Genomic DNA, 20,962 nt, shown 5'->3' with positions numbered 1-20,962 from the left:
AGCACTTCTTATTGTAAGGTTTCACTTTAGGGCTTTTCTTCGTTTTATTTTTTACTCTATAAATGCCACTTGTCTGTCTGAAAAAGCTTTGGTATTCATTTACCCATTGCAACAACGTGCCGAGGGACATGGTGGCTTCTCCTTCACTTACAGTCTTTAAGTCAAGACCAGAGATGTTGCCAAAAGACGTACTACATAGCTCAGTCTCAAACACAAATTACGGGCTTGATTCAGAGATTACTGGGTGAGGTTGTTTGGCCTATGTGATGCAGGCAGTCAGGCTAAATGATCACAATGGCCCCTTCTGGCCTTTAAATCTATGAACCCTTTGTTCCTTCCGGTTAAACGTTTTAAGTGATAGCCAGTGCAAAATCACCAGCCCTCCTTTGCTGAAGTTTGTTGCACCCTTCACCCCTCTCCCACACACACTCCCAGTGTAATTTTATTTAAATCTTTCTATCTGAACTGAATTTCAGGAAGATTAAGGTTGGTGGTTTTGTTTTTTAGAGTTCTAAGCACGGCAAAGAGGAGGTTCCGAGGGTTAGCTCTCTGGCTTTGGTTTAAATCAACAGCCCAGTTGCAGGGCTAAAAAGGGAAGAGCAAACTTCAAAGCAAAACTCCCTCTGAGGGCCCGATCCTATAGTTTTTTCCCCATGCAACTCACTCATTGGCATCAACGGTCCTGATTCTCCCTTCACGTATACCACAGCAGAGCTACTGCCGATTTACATCAGTGGGAGGAGAGATTCAGGCCCACTGAGAGGAAGAACAAAGTTCTTTTTTCCCCCCCTTCTCTCTTGAAAGAAATGTCATCTGAAAATCCTGGAAGGTGATTAAACTAACCCGTTTGCAGCAGATGAAAGGGGCCCAATCCTGCAGACCTTACTTGTACTCAGTCTGGGGTGAAATCCTGGCCCCACTGAAACCAATGGGAGTTTTGCCACTGACTTTGATGGGAGCCGGATTTTACCCTGAGAGTTGTACAGGAGTGAGGACTGCAGAATCAGGCCCAAGGCAACAACATTTTAAATAACTAAAACGTGGGATACCAGGGAGCTTGAGTCAGAGATAAATTAGTCAGAGATAACAGGAGAGTGTGAAAACAGGTCTTTGTAAGAGAAAACCTCAGAGAACTTGGTAAGTCGCAATGCCAACAAAACACATCTTTGTGTCACAACAACTCCATTTACTGTGTGGCAATCAGTCTCTCGAGTGAACAGGTTGTCAAGAGCCTATTTAAACATCACACCCATTAAGAAGAAAATATGGTTGGGCCTGAATCTGCAGCTGTTTTGTAAGCCCTGATTTCAGCGCAAGTGTCACATGCAAAATGAACACAGGATTGGGCCTCTATACTAGTTCTTTCATTAGAGTGAAATTCACCCCTCGGCAGAGGCACAACACAAAGGCTAAACACCACTTAATTCTCACACAAGGGTGAATGTTCTAATTCGGAAACGTGGGTGATATGTTTTGCTGCTTTCAGCAGACTCAGTGCACCTTGTTCAATGCATTTGCGAGAGTTACCTGTCTTAAGCCTGTGCAATGCAACATGTGCAGTTGCACAGAGCGCCCTCTAGTGCTCCCCTCACTTGTCACAGTCGTGAACAAGTAGCTTGCCTGCAAATTGGTGCCCGCTAGGCAACTCTCACACTTCCCTGGAAAAATTGGAAGGCTTGATCACAAATCACGTCAATAAAGCCCTGGTGCAGGATGGCCCCTTGCAACACTGCTCTCGCAGATTGTTCATATATATAGGGCTTCTATGCTACGTTTGTACATCTGTACATTAAAAAAAAAGGAAAATGCAATAGAACATGAAAGGTAGCTATTTATTTTAAATGATTCTAATTATATGTATGGGTACTGTGGGCCAGATATTCAGCAAGACAATGCACACAGCTTCTCTGATGATATCTTATTTTGAAAAAAAAAAAAAAAACCCAAAAAACAACAACCTTCCCTCAGTCTAAAGAATCTATCGGGAAAAACAAATTCATAAAACAAAAATTCCCCTATGGGTGTATTAGAGAGACAAGGTGGGGGAGGTAATATCTTTTAATGGACCAACTTCTGTTGGCGAGAGAGACAAGCTAACAGCTCTGCGTAAGCCTGAAAGCTTGTCTCTCTCACTAACAGAAGTTGGTCCGATGAAAGATATTACCTCCCCCACCTTCTCTCCCTAATATCTGGGACAGTCACAGCTACAACAACACTGCATACAACCTTTGGGTTTATAACAGTTTCTGAAAAGGCTGCACAGTAATTAAAGATCTGATCCTGTAAACACCCATGCTGGCGTAAATAGCTTTACACACATGAGTAATCCTCTTCAGGTCAATGGGACTCCTCCCAAGCACAAAGTTTCTCATGCAAGTAACTGTTCTGCAAGGTCCAGGCTTTATACATATAGGAGCAGAACCTCAGCTGGTGTCCTTCAGCTTGGCAGAACCCCAAGTCAGTGGACCTGTGCTGATATATGCCATCTGAGTATCTGGCCCACAGTACCCATAAATATAATTAGAATAATTTAAAATAAATAGCTACCTTTCATGTTCTATTGCATTTTCCTCTTTCTTTCTTTTTTTAATTTACAGATGTACAAACGTAGCATAGAGCAACAGAGAGTCCTGTGGCACCTTTAAGACTAACAGAAGTATTGGGAGCATAAACTTTCGTGAGTAAGAACCTCACTTCTTCAGATGCAAGACATCTAATACTTCTGTTAGTCTGTTAGTCTTAAAGGTGCCACAGGACCCTTTGTTGCTTTTTACAGATGCAGACTAACACGGCTACCCCTCTGATAATTGAAACGTAGCATAGAAGCTCTAAATAGTTTATCACAAAGCTTTGATCCCCCACCCCCTTACATCACATTTTAAATCAAAATGCACAATCAAAATCAACTCCAAGTAATTTAGGCGCTCAGCCCTGCAGTCACTACTCAGGAGGAAATCCCACTGGCTTCACTGGGAGTGGCCCTTTAGGTCCAAAACAATTCTCATTGACACCAGTGTAAATCAGGAGTGACTCCATGGAGTTACACCAGCGTAACTGAGCACAAATTGCCCCATCCTGGGATTGGGAATGGCTGAGCCGTTACACACATTGAATCTATTTCCCCAAGTTAAGTATCCTCACACCTTCTTGTCAAACTGTCTGAAATGGTCCATCTTGATTATCACTACAAAAGTTTTTTTTTCTCCTGCTGATAATTGCTTATAATTAATTAGCCTCTTAGAGTTGGTAGGGCAACTCCCACCTTTTCATGTTCTCTGTATGTGTGTATATATCTCCTTACTGTATGTTCCATTCTATGCATTTGATGAAGTGGGCTGTAGTCCACGAAAGCTTATGCTCAAATAAATTTGTTAGTCTCCAAGGTGCCACAAGTACTCCTGTTCTTTTGGGGGGGGAGAGTGAAGAAGGACAGTGAAAATAACTTAAATTAAAAAAACAGTTATTTCTAAAATTGCAGCTGGCTGCCCTCCACTTGTGAAAAGTGCACTCAGACAGTTAGTGCAGATTTCCACCGGGGTTCGAACAGGTGTGACTGGCGCACAGCAGGGCATCTGGATGTAGTTCATACTTCAAATGTCACTTTAATCTTAACTTTCATCTTCCATACTAAAATTCAGATAGGGGGACACATTTGGAGGGGAAAGGCCATTCCTTAGATTGATTTTTTTCCTCCCCCCAAAACTGAAAGTTTAATAACATAAATGCTGAAAGCCTTTTTTTTTTTTTTTTTTGGCAGAGCTATTTCAGACCCCTCAAGTCTTCCTGGTGTGTTGATCCGATTACAGTGCTGCAACGGAACTTCCCTGAAACCAACCTAAATCTTGCCTTTCGGAGGGCTGATTTCAGCACTCGCTCCACACTCTTTTCTCAGGCAACACTCCCAATGCAATTGTTGAGTGTATTGCTTCGGGCTTTGCTTTAGCAGATCATTTAACATTAAGCACATAAGGATTACCATTGACAGTCAAAGCTTAAAGTTAAGGATGTGCTTAAGTGGTTAATCAGGGCCTCAATAAGCAGTGAGCCACTCGTACTGCATAGATAAGTGGCGTTTGATACTATTAAAACCTATTTTTCAATATTAATATGTATTATTGCACCCTGAATTTTAGTTGCATTACAATCATGCCTAAGGCCCCCCTGGGACAGGGACCCCATTGTGCTAGCCTGTGTGCATACATGTAGCAAGAGTCAGTCTCTTCACTGAAGAGCTTACAGTCTAAATAGACAAGATAAAAAGATGGGAGAAAGAAAGGATTATTAGCCCCATTTTACCAGTGGGGAACTGAGGCACAGAAACTAACTGAGTTGCGATCATTCGGGGCTAACCTGCCTCATTTAATCTCTGTCTGGCCTTACATTCTATAAAAACAAGAGATCATTCACCAGCCACATAGAGGGTGAAACCAGATGACTGTTCTAGCGGTTTGTTTGTTTGTTTTGTGATAATCAGCTAATTGATTGTTTATTTAAGTGGAGAAATATGTCAATGATCTTTTGCTGTTTGCACACTGAGCCAGGTTATTATACTGGGGGGAAACCCAATCCAGACTTTACAGCTCTAGCCGGTTTATAGTCAGTACGCTGCTCTCAAAATCCTAAGGGTAAAGGGTTCACAAAAACATGTTATCTGTCAGCTATTCCGTTTGGCTAGAGATTGGCAGCATTATCTTAACGCCTGCCCTATCACTCCTAGTTTGTGCTCCACCCGATACAGTGCCTGGTGGGAAAGTGTTCGGTAGAAGTTGACATTAAATGCTTCATTAAGTGGGTCAGGCTAGTCCAGTTCTTCCTTTGATGTAAATGAGGGGAGAGCTGGGCTCAAAGGATGTACATTTTAGAAATAAAGCATATACATATTGTCGTAGTCGATCTGATCCTGCATTCCTTGAAATCAGTGAGACTTTTGGTGCCCTAAGGAATGCAGTATCAGTCTCGAAATGTTTTTCCAGTGTGTCCAAAGCCAATAGTGCTCTACTTGAAGCCATGACTGTAATACAACAGCAAATATGACAAGATTTTTTAAAAAATAACGTGTTGCTCGTAAAAATGTAGAGAGAGAGAGATACTTACAGCCATTTTATTCCAGAGCAAATCCCAGTCTGTAAAATGAAAGACAGAAATATTGCAAGACTCAGCTTCATTTTTCCACAGCCACGCACTTTCGGAAGGAAATCAACTCTCAAAAGGGGATCTTCCCAATTTTCTGAACAATGTATTTCCTTCAGTTTAGATGTGGTTCCTTTTTGAAGCACAGCACCCTGAAATCAAGGAGAAAGCACAAAGGTATGGTTAACACTCAAGTGTTGTGAATCCTGGTGACAGAGACATTTATCATCCAAATTGCAAAGGAGTGGTTTATGAATCATGAAAAAGTTCAGTTTCCCTTCCCCCCAATTCTTGATAGAACCTTTACAGTCAACAGACAGACAAAACGTATGGCTTGAATTATGACTTGAGTTATAGTCTGATTGTATGTTTCTGGTTAACCCGGCATATGGCAAGACTTCATTCCCCGTTTCAATTCCTCTCCTCACCCCAGGTTCTGTAAATCTGCTTGGGGAGGGAAGAAATACAAATCTCAGGTCTCTGTTTTAGCTAATCCTCTTCATAGATAGATAGATAGATAGATAGATAGATAGATAGATAGATAGATAGATAGATAGATAGATAGATAGATATTTCTGAAAAAAGACACATTAAACATACATGTGTTGACTAATGGAGGTGCTCTTGCTCTGCACATGTTTCCGTCTGTCTGATCTGTTACAAACAAATGTGTTTTGTTCCTTCCCTCCTGCTTTCATTCTCACCTCATTAACTTTGCTTCTCGCTTCTTCCAAATACACGAGCACCTGGAGCGCAAGGAAGTGCCCGCCACTCTGGCCCCATAGTAAACATTACAATCGAAATTGTCTCAAAGAAGCGTCCAGCAGCAAACAAAAGATCTCAGGGATCCCCCTTTCTTTGCTTTTTATTAAACAAACAAGGCACATGAGTCCTAAATTCTTACGAGTCCTCCCTTTCCCAGACAGGGGCTAGCCCTGCTCCCTGTAACAACGGTAGTAATAAAGCAATCGGGATTTTCTCCCATCACTCATTCTAGACAACAGTGAGGGTCTTCTTTTCTTCTTAACCTCCAGTGGTTTTTCTCAAGTGTGCCAGATGCTGCTCCTCTTAAAGTCAACGGGCAAGGTTTCAAAAGTGGCTAGTGAATTTGGATGCCCAAATTAGACCCTTCATACACATTAGAGGGGAATCTGGTTTTCAGTAATTACTGAGCACTAGTGCACTTTCTCATCAGGCCTCTTGAAGGTGTCTCAAGTCAGCCAACCCCCAAACTGGACGAGCCGGTATCACCAGTCACTTCGGAAAACCTTGGCCACTGGCATTCAATAGAATAGGAGGAAGGATCATGCCCTTCATGTTGATAATTCAATGCCTGCCTGACCCCCAAGTCTGGGGCTGCCTGAAGCTCTCTTCCAAACTGCGCTCTTTGAAAGGTCAACTCTTTAATCCCCTAGGAGAGGACTCCACTTTGGAAACCCGTTTAAACGTGCGAGTTCCCGCCCGGGAACTTTGGGTTTTCCTTCAGGGTGTCCCCATTGGCGTAAGAACCCAGTCCCTGAAACACTGTTGTCGGGAAAGTGACATTGTACCACTGGATCAGGATTTCACCCGCCTCGATTTTTATTCCCTTTCTTATTAAGTTGCAAGCAGCGGTCGCGCCGCTTCTGCGGAGAGGCATGTTCCCTGGTCTCCTGCGTCTGCACAGCGAGAGATTTATTCCGGGGTCTTTTATCTTTCTTTTAAAACAAGGACACACTTGAAACCTTCACCCTTGAATCCTGACCATGCACTGGGCGGCCTGGGGGCTATTTCAGACCCCTTATCTGTCTCTCACGAAGTTGCTGCACAGCACAGACTTCAGTGTGAAATTTCTTACAGCGTCCCTGAAAGGGAGCGAGCGATCTAACCCGGCTCTACAGAATTCCCCCAGCCCAGACCGGACACTGTCCGGACCAGAACTCCGGTCCAGCCTGTATCATTATCACCGGATTTCCAGCCTCTCGCTCCGGAACAGGTTACATTTACAAATTCAGGAGAAACTGGCAAGGGGGGGAAACAGTTATTCAAGCCATCAGACGTGTTGTTTACAAGGGCGAAGAGCCCTAGGTCACCGATCGAGCCAGCAGCAGGGGGCTTGTTGTCTAAACCCGACCTGTTTTCTCCTAAAAGTCCTGCTTTGCTTTGCCCGTGTATGTTTCAGACCAGCTGCCTTGGGCAGCCGCTTCCTCGGTGGCTACGTCCGCGCTGAAGAAAATTCGCTCATCAGAAAACCGATAATGATGATAACTAACACCACAAAAACCTCACGTACCTTTTCCTCTCCCTAAAACTCACTTCACAGCTTGTCCGCCAAGAGGGAAAGAGAAACAACCCGGGTCATTCTTAAGCTTTATAGTATTATTGTCCCATTCATTCCAACCAGGGACCGGGCTTCAAATTCTAGGGCGTGTGATTGTGTGTCACGTATGCTACAGCACAGATCCTCTACATTACAGCCGAGCTGATCGCTATGTGATGTGTACACACACACACAGAGACGTTAAAGGTAAACACGCTGCAAAGCGATGAACCAGATAGGCAAGGGGTGGGGATGTGTGTATAATAATCATAGAATATCAGGGTTGGAAGGGACCTCAAGAGGTCATCTAGTCCAACCCCCTGCTCAAAGCAGGACCAATTCCCAACTAAATAATGATTGCGCTGCTCTGTATTTTCCATCTCCATTGACAATCCCTTAACAATTCGGGTTTGTGGAACACATTAATAACCCCCCGCCTTGCACCCAGGCAAACCCACACCCGCCCGTCCCTCGTTAATGGCCCCTGAACATTGGCAGCAAACTTTCACCAACATGTCCCAGGCTCTGAATCTCTTCTTTCTTTTCGCAGCGCTCTGCTGTGTCATCACCCCAGACGGGATCCCAGCTAGACCATCCTATGGCCGTTTTGCCCCGCTCGGGGTTGGTTTGAGCTTTGGGAAGTTAGAGGGTTTTTCTCCCTTAGCTCTGACACTGTTGCGTCCTTCGTGTGAACATTTCTTAAGTCCTCGCCTTCTGAGGAAGCCAAACCTGCGTCTCCCTGGCAGCAGTGAAAAATAATCCACTCGGGGATCTGGTTCCCTCTGCCCCTAACCAGGTTTAACGGTGAGGGATTAGACATGAATCAATCGATACCCACCAGCAAGAATCCCCTTCCTTACCTTGCCCGGTAAAGCTGCACCGGCTCCCCTTCGCTTTGACCCCTTCTCCCAGCAAACACAAAGTTTTGCAGCAGCAACAGACAAAATACTGTAGATACAGATCCCAACACTGGAGGTCAGCCGGAGGTAAAAGCTGTTAAACTCCGCTAAGGGTGGACAGAGAAGGGGAGGGGAAGGGAAGAGCGACAAAAGTGAAAGGCTGCGTGAAGATGCAGCGGATAATGTGTGTGTGTGTGTGTGTGTGTGTGTCATGAGCACATTGCCAGCTGCGCGTCTGCCTCTGCCCTCTCTGCCTTAAGAACCTGCTTATATGGGGTCCCAGTGGCTTTGATCTGTGGAGTGATGTCAGACTGTATTAGCATAACAAAGCACTCCGGATTTACTGCTTAAAACAGGACAAATGACTGTTTGATCTATTCAGAAAAAAGAACGTGTATTTTCCAGTGTTCTCAGCAATCATCCCCCCCAAACGCACACTCCTTTCCCGCTCCTGGTAAATAAAAGATTAAGACCAGACGGCAGGTAGTTTCAGGCTCTAGAAAACAGAGAAGGGACTTTAAAGTTCCTTGTAAGGGAGTTCTGTAGGGCTGGTTCCACTTCATTTTATCAGCAAGGCAAATAAGACCAACATGGAAATGTTTACTTTATAAAAGCATCCTAGACATCTGCCTGGAAAGCCCTACAAAACAAGGACTAAGTACAACATTATGGTAAAGATAGGAGTGTTGGGGAACTGGCAAAACAAGGGTTACTAGCATAAACTTCAGCTAAAGTCAGGAGGAAAGAAATGATGAGCCTCTCAATTATGATTGGGAATTAGGTTCTGACTAGTTTGACTATTGTGTTTCCAAAGTTTCTCTTTTCTCCAGATTTCTGCACCAAACAGTAGCCCTGCTCAATGCAATTTATCACAGAAAAGTCATAGTACAATTGCTACTCCAGTAATACAATAATTCCTAATAATAAACAGTTCATTATACATTTGAAGTTCAATTAAAAAAAACCCACAACACATTTTAGTTTGAACTGTCATAGTTTCCCTGAGATTAAAGGGTCGATTTCCCAACGGAAAAACTGGGTGTATGAAGCTGGTAACTTCCTTTATTTTTATTCCGATCTACTTGTTCTAATTAATTGTTTATCTATTTGTTTTTCATATAACCTAGGTGATACACAAAATGATAAAGCTCACACGATATTTTAGTGGTATATACTTTGCAGTAGGATTTTTGGCATTCAAAATTACCTGCCTCTACAAATATATGTTCTAAGAACTACAAAGAAATAATACTAAAATTGCTATTACATTATTATAATGAATAGTTAATGATTAGCAACAATAACTAGTTAATATTTTAACCGGAAACCTTAAATGTTACCTTTACAAAGGGTGACCAGTGTTTACTTGTCTTTACGGCTGACTTCCCAAATAAAACCAAACCACATTTTTCATTTGGTTGTTCTGAACAGGTCTATTAACTGGATTTCCTGTTCTGATAAAGCTAAGAAGTTCCAATTTGACAGCTGGAATAAAAAGCATATTATGTGCCCTGCTTTATTGAATCATACTGTCAACCTTTAGCTTTCATGATACTCCGCTTATTTGATCTTTCTTTAATCAATGGCAAGTTCAATTTTTTTTTACATCAGGTTCTTTTTCTTTCAAGACAGTCTCAGCAAATGAGGGTTTAAGATTACTGCGTACTTCAAACGGGCCTCAAGTGCCTACAGAACAGGACAAATCTGGATTTAGGAACCCCCATGTCTGCCATGAATTCAGAACAAATTGGTACAAAAAGGCTCTCAACTGCTGTAATATCCATGCCCTTTTGCTCAATCAGTCTAACTGTGCGATCCAGGTGAATGAGGAGGGGTAGGAATACTTAACAACACATTGCATGGGGGTCTTAGGACCAAAAGTTTGAGTTTTAAAGTAGGATGAGAAGAGTGTCCTAGAGGTATACCTTGAGAAAAGGCTTTTGTATGTGATGATGCTTTTACCAGGCTTTATCGTAGGAAGAAATACAGCATTTAAACACATATTATCACTATCCATTTTTGCTACCTGACTTATAAAGCATCTGGAATCTGTGCTCCAAACTTTCCAAAGCCGCCCTATTATTTATTTATTCTGCCACCAGCTTTACAAAGTGTCTGTTTTTGTTTGTTTAAATGTTTGGGGGGGAGTGGGTGGTAGTTGCAGGTGGGCACTTGGACAGATGGAGACTCCTAATTTTTCTAACTTCCTGGCATTCTGCTGTCCTCCAAAACTGTGCAGCTCTTCAGATCTAATTGTCAACAAGTTGGTGTTCTGGATTCTCCCCAGGGCAATTGTGCAGGCCAGCTATTGCGGAGTAGCTTCCAGAATAAGACTGCCATTCTCTGATTTAGCTTACCCCAGGGAATAATAATTCTGGAATAAGAGTCTTCACCTGGGGAGCTATCCTGGAGTAGTTCTTGCACTTTAAATTCACACCCCACCTTATTCTGGAACAACTTTCCTGTGAAGACCAGCTCTCTAGATCCTGATTCAACAAAGCTTTTAAGCATGTGTTTAAACGGACTTCAGTGAGACTCAGGCATGTGCTTTTAAATGCTTTTCTGAATCAGGGCCATTATTACCAAAATATCGAAGTTCTTTGAGTCCTGCTTTTCTCAGGTAGATTTGGACATCATTTGGGCCATATGGTTTTCGATGGAATAATATGGATTCTCTTCAGATGTGTAGCCAATAGAGAGCTACCTGGATAAATGTTTGTGTTTTTAATGTCTTCAAGCTGTACAAAGCTATCATGAAGATCTCTGACATTTCCTAGAAGCCTTAAGGCCACAAACAGATGTGGAAGGTACCTTGATTCAATATTTTCCAGAGGTTTTTCAGAAAAGGATCCATGAGAGAATTGATCCAAGGGAGTTGGACACCCCACTCCTATAGAAACTCAATGGGATTTGGACACCTAACCCCAGTGTGATGTATATTGTATATCTGGAAAGTATTTATTTTCTGCTCTAAAAATTATTAGCACAGAGGTAAGTAGGACAAATATTCTCTTGGATGCATATTCTGGTAAATATATGCGTTAGTCCCAAAGGGTTGGCTGGGAAGTGGGGAACAGCGTCATTTTACTGTGAATTTTCAGATTCATTTTTATGCATTTTTTAAAAAAAAAGTACACAGGAAAGTTGCTGGATTGGAAACCAAATTTGTCCGGTCATCCATTAGCGCAGGTGCAACAGCAGCACAAGCTGCTGCCCACACTACTCTGTCCCCCTGCCTCAAACCTATTATGGAGAAGGGCATTTAGTTCTTGACCCCTTGTGCAGACTGTCATCAAAGAGCCTAATCATTTTGCAGAGAGTTGTTTTTCGTGTGAATCCCTGACTACCAGAACTGAACTGAGATCATCAAACAGCCAATAACAGACCATGACAACTTTTAGTTACTACTGACCTGGGTTGAATTAGAACCAGCAATGCACATGTGGAAGGCTCTATAGTTCATCACACACAGACACACACACACACAAACACACACGCCACCTAAAAACAAACACTCAATGGGATTACTCGCATGGATAAAGTTAAACATGTGTATAAGAATTTGCAGAATTGTGACCTCTGAGTGTGAACTCTTCCAGAGCAGAGACCATGTCCTTGTTTTAAAATCTCCAAAGCGCTGTGCCAAATCATGGCACTGTGTAAATGTTTATTAATATGACATAGTTATGTATACTGTGATGGTGTGGTAGAATGGTTTTATCAGCATGCATGGAAGATGCTGTTTGCTACAAGTGAGGTCATTGCACACGAGGGCCAGTAAAACATTTCTTTTATTTCTATTGTGTGTTCTGCAGATGGCATTAAAAAAAGCGATTTTGAAAATATTTGAGAGTTTGACTTTTTAATGGAGCTATTTTTTCATATCCCTCCACCTGTAAAGCCAGGTGACATGGTTACTATGGGTGTAATTCTCATGTACACCAAGGCCCCTATACACTGCTGGAGTGGTGTAATGAGGCCTTAATGTAAATGAGAATTAGACCCATCCATCCAACTGCACAGTCCCCTGAAGGAGAGAAAAATGACTGATTATTAAATGTTAAAATCTTTTACAAAAGTACTTAAAATAGGTACAATACAAACGTCATGACTTCAAAGTCCAATATCTTATGCTGTTCCAGGACGAGAAACAAGTGTCCAGTTAGGGAGCATGCCCTTTAGCACAACATATAGCACCTATTTCTATCCCTAAGGGCTCATGAGATATCAGACTTTTAAAACTGGCACTGGTACCAGACCCTGAATACTGCCCATTCTGGCTTCTGCCAGTGTAAGTTGTGGGGAGAAATTCCACATTTGTGGGGGAAGGAGGAGACATTTTTGTGACGGGATTATTCATATTTTGTAATGGTGGCTGTTGTGAAGTTGCTCAGTGGGCTAGCATGTTAGAATAAGTCCTGGAAGACACTGATTTGTAAGCAGAGTGAAGGGGAGGTGGACAAAGGTGTGTGATAAATGCAATTTATGAAATAGGTATAACCCCACATGATAATATTATTACGTGCGGAATGTTGATTTTACTCTTATTATTTCTACAGTGCCTTGTGTACACATGACAGGTACCACCAAATAAAGAAAAGGTTTCCTGTTCCCAAGAATTTACAGCTAGAGTTGGTCAAAAACATTTTTCAGAAACTTTTTCATGAAAACACCTTTATTTATTTTTTTCTTAGCTGAATTTCAAATTTTGCCAACCAACTCTAGAGTTGGTTGGAAAAACAGATGATTGTTTTTTTTAATTCTTCCTCCCCCATCACAAAATCTGAAAACTTCAACCAGCTCTATTATTGTAATCTATAATCACAAACATTGGGGAGGAGAAGAAAAGGAAGATGATTGTGACTCTGATGCCTTAGATGGTGAGGATGACATGAGTGGTTTAGAGGGTGTTTCTGGTTGCTCTTAGAATCATAGAATATCAGGGTTGGAAGGGACCTCAGGAGGTCATCTAGTCCAACCTCCTGCTCAAAGCAGGACCAATCCCCAACTAAATCATCCCAGCCAGGGCTTTGTCAAGCCTGACCTTAAAAACCTCCTAAGTAACTCATTCCAATGCTTCATCACCCTCCTAGTGAAAACGTTTTTCCTAATATCCAACCTAAACCTCCCGCACTGCAACTTGAGACCATTGCTCCTTGTTCTATCATCTGCTACCACTGAGAACAGTCTAGATCCATCCTCTTTGGAACCCCCTTTCAGGTAGTTGAAAGCAGCTAGTAAGGTAGTTGAAAGCATGCTGAGAGCAGCATGCAGAGGGCATGTTAATGTTTTATTATGTGTGAGATAACACTTAAGAAAGAGCATCCCTGGAAGATGTGTGTTTTGAGGAGGAGGAAAGGGTGGAAGCAAGGCAGACTAGACCAGGAAGAGGATTCTGGATGTAAGAGGTTACATGGAAACCACAGCAGTAAGAGTGGAAGAAGGAGGAGAAGTGAGTGGGTTAGATATACAGCTTAGCCAGGCAGGTCAGAGAGGGTTAAGTGGTGCAAGGTCTGAAAGGGAGGCAATTGAATTTCAATGTGATGCAGAAGTCAAGAGAAAACCAGCAAGGGGGTGTGAGGAGGAGTTGGATGTGGTCAGAGCAGTGAGCAAGGAAGATGGTTCTCATAGCTGCTGGTGGATCAGGTGAGACTCAGGGGGCTAGACAGGACGGGGAGCTGAACAGGACCAGAACCAGGACTGTGCTAGTGGGAAGGGAGAGGAACCAGCTGATTGTGGAGATGAGGTGGAGAAATAACAATCGAGTTTCTCACAGCAACCATGATGGGAGGGTAGAAAGAGAGAAACAAATCCATGAGGACATGAGAGAGGGAGGGTAGTGGAGTTGTTGACAACAATGGAAATGGGCTTTGGAAAGAGATCAGGGCCAATCGGGGCGGGGGGAGGGCAGGAGGGCCATTTGGCCTGGGCCTCAAGCTCAAAGGGGGCCTCAAATTTAGACATTTGTTAATTGATTGGCATTTGATAAGTTTCACAACTTGTTTTTATGCGCATCCCTATCAGACCAAAATGTGACACACTCTCTCAGCTTAGAGCTGCAAATTTAAGCAAATAAGAGATGTGATTTAGTAAAAGATAATTTTTTTTGTTATTTTTATTATGGCTAGAGGCCTCAGAAGCTGGAAGTGGCCCGGCCCTCTCGGGACCTCTGAGAGAGCCTGGAAGAGATCACCATGCTGAGTTTGATTTGGTGGCCGGTGATCCAGGGGAAGATGGCTGAGGTGGGAGAGGTAGGTCTCACGCACGAGAATGTTACATAAAGCACAAGCATGGTGAGTATAACAGCAGTGGAAATACTTGAGCAAGAAGATGGGGGGAAAAGCAGATGAGAGCCCCAAGAAGGGCTGGTAATTGTTAAGCACCTTCACGGGGAACAGTTGAGAGCTCAGTAGTTCTGACTATATTAAGTATGCCACCCAGCAATTATCATAGTATCCAAGCACCTCACAACCTTTTATGTATTTATCCTCACAACACCACTGTGAGGTAGGGCAGGGTCATTATCTCAATGTTATAGATGGGGAACTAAGGCACATGGAGATGAAGTGACTTGCGCAGGGTCGCACAGAAAGTTGGTAGCAACGCAGAGAAGTGACTCAAGTTTTCCCGTGTGCCAAGCTAGCACCCTCACCATTGGACAATCCTTTCTCTCCTTGCTGTAGGTGGAATAGGTAGGTTTCAAAAGGGAGTGGGGGGAGTCCAGGGGCAGAGGGGTTGGACAGCCTGTTCCAGAGATGCAGGAGTAGCAGCAGCAAGGGATCAAGGTCTGACAGAGCAGTAGAGGCCAGAAGTGACAAAGCCGAGGGAGAAGGATTTCGGGAGAAATTACACCACAGGGGCGTACAAGCAAGGGGCCTTGAACTCGAAGACAGCTGATCCCAGCTCGACCTGTCCTTTCAGTGGAGCAGCTGGTGAGAACGTCTACACACAGAGGACCCAGCATGGCAGTCCTTCCTCAGGCAAAACTCCCACTCTGCCTGAGGCTTGCTTTACCAAACACGCAGCTGTGCCCAAGGAAAGAGGACCGCAGAAAGAAAAGAACTTCCTTAATTTTTTTTTTTAATATCTAATTTTTAACACTCCACAAAGGCCTTCTTAAAAGACATTTCACCTTTTAGGGTGAAAAACAAGGCTTTTGGTTGGTCCCCTGGGTGACGTACTCATTTGCTTGTGAATCTGCTTGGCAGAGCTTCTTGAGAATGAGGCAGCTGCGGCACCTCATGAAAATAAACAGCATCTTACACCTCATGAGGTGACGGGTGGTGTTTTCTCCCCCTCCTCCCCCCACTCACATGCCCTGGAATAATGAAAACAAAATTAAAATACAGAAATTCACAGTCAGTATTAAACCTCCTAGAACTAAGCCCAACATGGAGGTGAAAGATCATGTCAGAAATCCACAAGCTGCCTAGATTTTGAAGGTTGGGGACGTGATTCTACTCTCACATTGGTTATACACTGAGTTCAACGGAGTTATTACAGTTTCTACCAGTGTGTGTGATAAGAGAATTGAGCCCTTAGTCCTTAACTCTAAAAAGTCTGAATTTTTTTTCTGGGTGTGGTCCTTCCCTTATTATTATTAATAGTTATTATTTGGATTGTGGCAGTGCCTTGTCAAAGACCTGGACCCCATTGTGCACGGTGCTGTACAAACACAGAACAAAAAGGCAATCCTTGCCCCAAAGAATGTACAGCCTAAGTATGAGACATGAGACAACATCAGGTGGCTACAGACAGACAGACGGGAGAGCACAAGGAAACAATGAGACTGCCACTATTTTCCACAGTCTTTGAACTGGGACAGAGCTAGCATAGCTGTTCAGCAGCCAATCAGAAGCCAGGACTCTTGGGTTCAGTTCCAGACTATACCACTGGTTCACTTGTGGGTAAGAAATGTAACCTTACTGAGCCTCAGTTTACCCAATCTGTGAAATGGCTACAATAATACTTCTATAACAAGAAAACCACCAAAGGAAATATGGGATTACCAATCAGCAAGAGTCAAGAAGGCTTTTGAATGAAACAAAACCAAATCAAACCTCATAAATCTTGGATAGCAGATGCTTCTATGATATAAGGATTGTTATCTTTTATATAACACCCTTTCTGCCCACCCACCCCCTTCCTTTTGCCCTTAAATAACAGTTTTCCTGATTTTTTTGTGCATTGGTAGTTGTTTACTAAAGGGATGCTATGATGAGACATAGCATCAACTCCTGCCCCCAGCACACAGCTTGGGGAACAATGCTGAGAATACTGGGAATCTCCTTCAAGGCTGGAGAGAGGAGGGACCATCTGCCCAGAAAGCTTGGGAAGTCAGGGGATTTCTGCAGCTCCTCTCTGCAGGGTCTGGAGGCAAGGATGGCTGATGGATCCCATCACTGAGCGAACCCCTGTGGAAGCAGGCTCTGCAGCATACACAATCCCCCAAATCCTCCCCCTGCCCACTCAGTGCAATAGAGCCATGCTATTTTCCCAGTGGGCAGGGCCCTCAATATCTGTGGAGTCAGTGGGGGACAACGACAGGAATTGACCTTGAATGGTCCACAGAAGTGTCCACACACCAAGATATACTGTAGTTGTGGGGTTTTACTCTAGAGTCCCCGTGAGAGGGATGACTAAACTTTCAGCAATCAGGCCTGGTTCCCCAGGGGTGCTACACCACCAGCCCCCTAATGTAGATTAAGCTCAGAGGGTCTGGTGCTCTTCTCATTCACACCAGTGCAATACCACTGACTTCAGGGATGTGAGGGGGAATCAAGCCCAGCCTCTTTAAAGCTCTGTGCCATCGGGATGCCGATCGTGCCAGCAAAGGACCTTTCAGCCTGGAGTCTGTGGAGTGCATATTCCTCCCATGAAGCAAAGATCCCATCTGTGCCCCAAACACTGCCTTCTAGAGGCCTCCTTCCTTAATAAAAAACTCACTGTCAGGCCCTCTCTCCAAGGGGCAGAACCTGAACAGCCCCTCCAAGGCGGGACAGGTATTTTTCCTGCAGTTCAAGGAATCACCCTTCTTTCCTTGCTAGGGTGCAGCGGGCACATTGACCCCACCACAGGGTGTCCGTCAAGCAGCTTGAGATGTTTGGACAACAGACGTGCACAACCCCGCCCCCCTCCAAAGTGAACTTCTAGGTGGTTAAAAAATGACTGAGCCATTGAATATCACTTTGCCACCATGACTAGAAAATCACATAAAAGAATGAGACTGTCCCGTTATGCTCATCCATGAAAATATTACCTGTCTGATGTACAATCCTGTGTGAATGACAGGTGAGACCGTACAATGCGGCTGCTCAGGACACATTGGTTAAGCTTCATTATCACTGCTAGTTTCTCTTTCAGGCCCCGATTCTCCACCTTGTCCCATGTGGCTGGATCCAGGCATCTCTGTGGAGCAACAATGACTTCTGCCTGCACAAAACTGCAAGAGCCGGGCCTTAAGGGTCAGAGTAGCCTAAAGGCCAGATTTTCCGGAGAGCTCAGCTCCTGTTTATCTATGTAAGGGACAGCTTTTCAAAACAGCTCCACACCAAACACGCTGGGCTCCTGTGAAAATCTGGTTACTCCGTTTGTTGCCTAACTGGGAGCTGAGCTCTTCTGCAACTCTGGCCCTGATGGTGGAGGCCGAGCACATCTGGCCCCTGAAATGACGAGCTCCGTTTAGGAAATAATTTTCCAGTTAGAACAAAAGTACATTTGGGAAAAAAAAATCAATTTGTTTTTAACTTGGAAATCATAATAGCTTTTTTAAATAGCTTGGTTAAATCTGAAGCCAGTTTTTCTGGCAGAATAAACCACTCCCCTTCTCTCCCCTCCCCCCACTCCCCAAAAAAGGCATTTAAATATTAGAACTCGTGACAGAATCTTTATTCTAATCGCTTGAGCAGGCCCCTGAAGAATACACATATAAATGTTACAAGTGCATGTTATTAATGATGGTTCTGATCTTGCTGTGGGCTCCATGAGGGCTTTTCATTATAGGATTGGGGCCCATATTTCTCATGGGCGGGGTGGCATAGTTGGCTGCATCTTCAATTTCTGAAATGTAAAACATACAGCACCAAGGTGGGGGAATTACAAAGTGGTCCAGCGTTTTCCTGCCTCAACAAAACATTTCTCTGTGTAGCATACAGGGAAATCTGTATATTGTGGTGGACGTAGGTGGGGGAGGTTAATGGAGATCACCAGCAACATATAACTTAAAGTAACAATAACTGTTAAATGTGAACAAAACACTGTAATTTAAAACTAAATTTAGAACATTTTGGACTAGGAAATCCTTTATCAGCTACACCCTTGGCTATGTAACCATATACTGTACACGATAGAGTTAGGTTTTTATTTGGTCTTCCCTTGTAAAACTTGCTTAAATTTGTTAGGCGATAGCTTATATTCTCCCCCGTGCTGTTTGAGGCTCTCACTGCTACCCATTAGATCCCTCCTACTCACATTAAGGTCAATGGCAAAACTCCTGCTGACCCCAGCAAGAACAGGTTTTCAAGCACTCCGCACACACAGTCAGGGCCAGATTTTCCACAAATAAGGGGCCAGTTTTTCAACTGAGCTGACCCCTTTTGGAAACATGGCCTGAAGCTGCTGGGCGGTGAGCACCTTTGAAAACATGCCCCCAATTGCAGGTGTTGGGCCTCTGAAAATCAGGCCCCACACTTTAAAGGCTAAAACACATCGGTCCTGACTCCCATTGATCTGACCCAGTATGGCCATTCTTATGTTCTTCTCTGCATGCCCCTAATCCTCTGACTGTCAGAAGTTGGGAGTGGAGGACAGGGGATGGGTGTCTCGATAATTGCCCTGTTTTGTTCATTCCCCCTGCGGCATCTGGAATTGGCCACTGTCAGAAGACAGGATACTGGGCTAGATGGACCATTGGTCTGACCCAACATGGCCGTTCTTATGTTCTCTATAGGAAATAATGAAGAAAAGCTGTTTCCCAGTAACACCAACCATACTTTCACTGTTAGACAAAACTACCTGGAAAATTTTGGAGGCAGATTCTTTTAATGACAGCTCAGATTTTTCTCAGAAGCTGCATATGTTCTACTACCTGATTTCAATTTGACTGTTTAGTTAATGTTTCTGTTTACTTACAAAAATCTGATTATGCTGTTTGGTTCATCCTATAAACATCTGAGTTACACACCTCGACATATACATATGAACACTGCCATAGAATCCCTTTTGGATTATTCAGGCACTCACACAACTCTTTCTAAACTAACCAACCAGAAAGTGAAACAGAATATTGATGTTCATGTACGCCTGTGACATCATAACCAAGTGTGTAACTATTTGTGTCTGAACAATAAGGAATGCCGTGATGGATTTCATTGTTCTTCTGCATGCCAAACATTTTCAAAACAGGAACACACCAAAGCATAACATTTCTGTGGGCAATTCAAAGTTTCGGGGCTTAATTCACCACTGTGTTACTCCAGATTTGCCCCTCCTTGTAGCACTGCTATGCTACCATTTGGACACCTTCCCGCTCTCAGGCAACCCAGGCTATTACGTATCAACGTATTCACTTAATTGTGTGGAATCTGCAGAACAAATATTCATTTTAACTAAGGAAATCTACAGGGTAAATATTCATGATTCTTATTCTTTCTTAGATGAAGTGCAACGGTGTTTGAAATCCATCATCGCGTCCCTTAAAAAGAAGAGAGCTTGACAGGAAAATTATAGGTAATTCATCAAGGTAACATTCTGAGAAAAAAGATACGGGCCCTCTTTAGCTCTCCTTACTAGGCAACATTCCCCTCTTCCCTCCCTCCCACCCATCACTGAGGTCAATGGGCATGTTGCTGGGGGAGGGAGAGTGCTGACTGAGGTCCTATGGGAGAGGGAGAGAGAAAAGGCTTCCAAGATTTCTGAGGTAAATCAAGAATGAAAAATAATGGTGTGCTTTTCTTATGTGCCAAACTCTAATATGTCTCTGGAAGTCTCTGAAGACCTCAGCCTTGAATGGAGAGGCTGAGAAGGTAGCGTATTGCAAGCATGTAAAGTTCAAAATAGCTCTAAAACCTGCCTGAAAATGTGAAAGGTGTGGACAGACCCCACTCACTGGACCCGATCCTCCAGCCCTGCTGCACGCACTGAAGGATTTCGGTTGGTGTTTGACCTGAATAACGACTGCAGCAAGGATCAACCCTTAGTAACCTATACTTAATTTTAGAAATGCCGTGGCCAGGCCTTGGACCCTGTGACCTGCTTGTGGTGAGCGCCTACAAGCATGGATCTCACCCCTTCTGTGCAGAAAGGGGGGTTGGGTGTCTCCATGGCACCATCCCTCCTCTCCCCTGTAGGGGGCTCTCCACAAAGTCCGGTGTCTGTCCATGAGGTGGTAGGGGAACAGGGGAGGATGTACGTCGTCTTCCCACCAGCCCCGTGAAACTTCCCTGGAACAGTTCATAGAGCCCTGACTCATATTCATTGTTCTATGGGTGTCTGTCCCCCCCACACACACCCTTTGCCCTGGAAGAAGCCACAGCCAGATATAGCTCTACTGGGGTTACACTAGCAAGTACTCAGGTACCAGGGCTTCTGTGCAGATGGCACTGGCCTCCTGCAGATGCCTGGAATCCTCTGAGCC

The 20,962-nt window shown here is 43.8% G+C and overlaps 1 protein-coding gene and 1 long non-coding RNA gene across 5 annotated transcripts in view; one reads left to right on the top strand and one right to left on the bottom strand.

Annotated features, from left to right (window-relative positions):
- Positions 1-8,595, bottom strand: part of WNT11 (Wnt family member 11) — a 31,588-nt gene extending 22,993 nt beyond the window's left edge. Inside the window, exons 1-2 of one of the 3 annotated variants that reach the window (XM_034759146.1) lie at positions 8,290-8,595; positions 5,095-5,282 (exon numbers count right to left, since the gene is read on the bottom strand). In XM_034759146.1, the coding sequence (XP_034615037.1) occupies positions 5,095-5,282; positions 8,290-8,541 (440 nt within the window). In that variant the 5' untranslated portion in view covers positions 8,542-8,595. Of the gene's footprint in view, positions 1-5,094; positions 5,283-5,834; positions 7,337-7,402; positions 7,686-8,289 lie in introns of those variants that run through there. The other 2 variants (XM_034759147.1, XM_034759148.1) reach the window with 2 other exon arrangements.
- On the top strand, positions 6,826-15,573 carry LOC117871305. Of its 2 annotated transcripts, none has more exons than XR_004644198.1 (3): positions 6,826-7,105; positions 14,457-14,579; positions 15,250-15,573. It is a non-coding gene; the product is annotated as an uncharacterized LOC117871305 (long non-coding RNA). The 2 variants fall into 2 exon arrangements; XR_004644199.1 differs by lacking the exon at positions 6,826-7,105 and adding an exon at positions 13,086-13,208.
- The last annotated feature ends 5,389 nt before the right edge of the window (positions 15,574-20,962 follow it).

Source organism: Trachemys scripta, chromosome 1 (genome assembly GCF_013100865.1).
Source record: "Trachemys scripta elegans isolate TJP31775 chromosome 1, CAS_Tse_1.0, whole genome shotgun sequence".
NCBI lineage: Eukaryota > Metazoa > Chordata > Testudines > Emydidae > Trachemys > Trachemys scripta.
The sequence above is the reverse complement of the archived record's forward strand: the minus strand, read 5'-3'. Positions and strand labels throughout refer to the sequence as shown.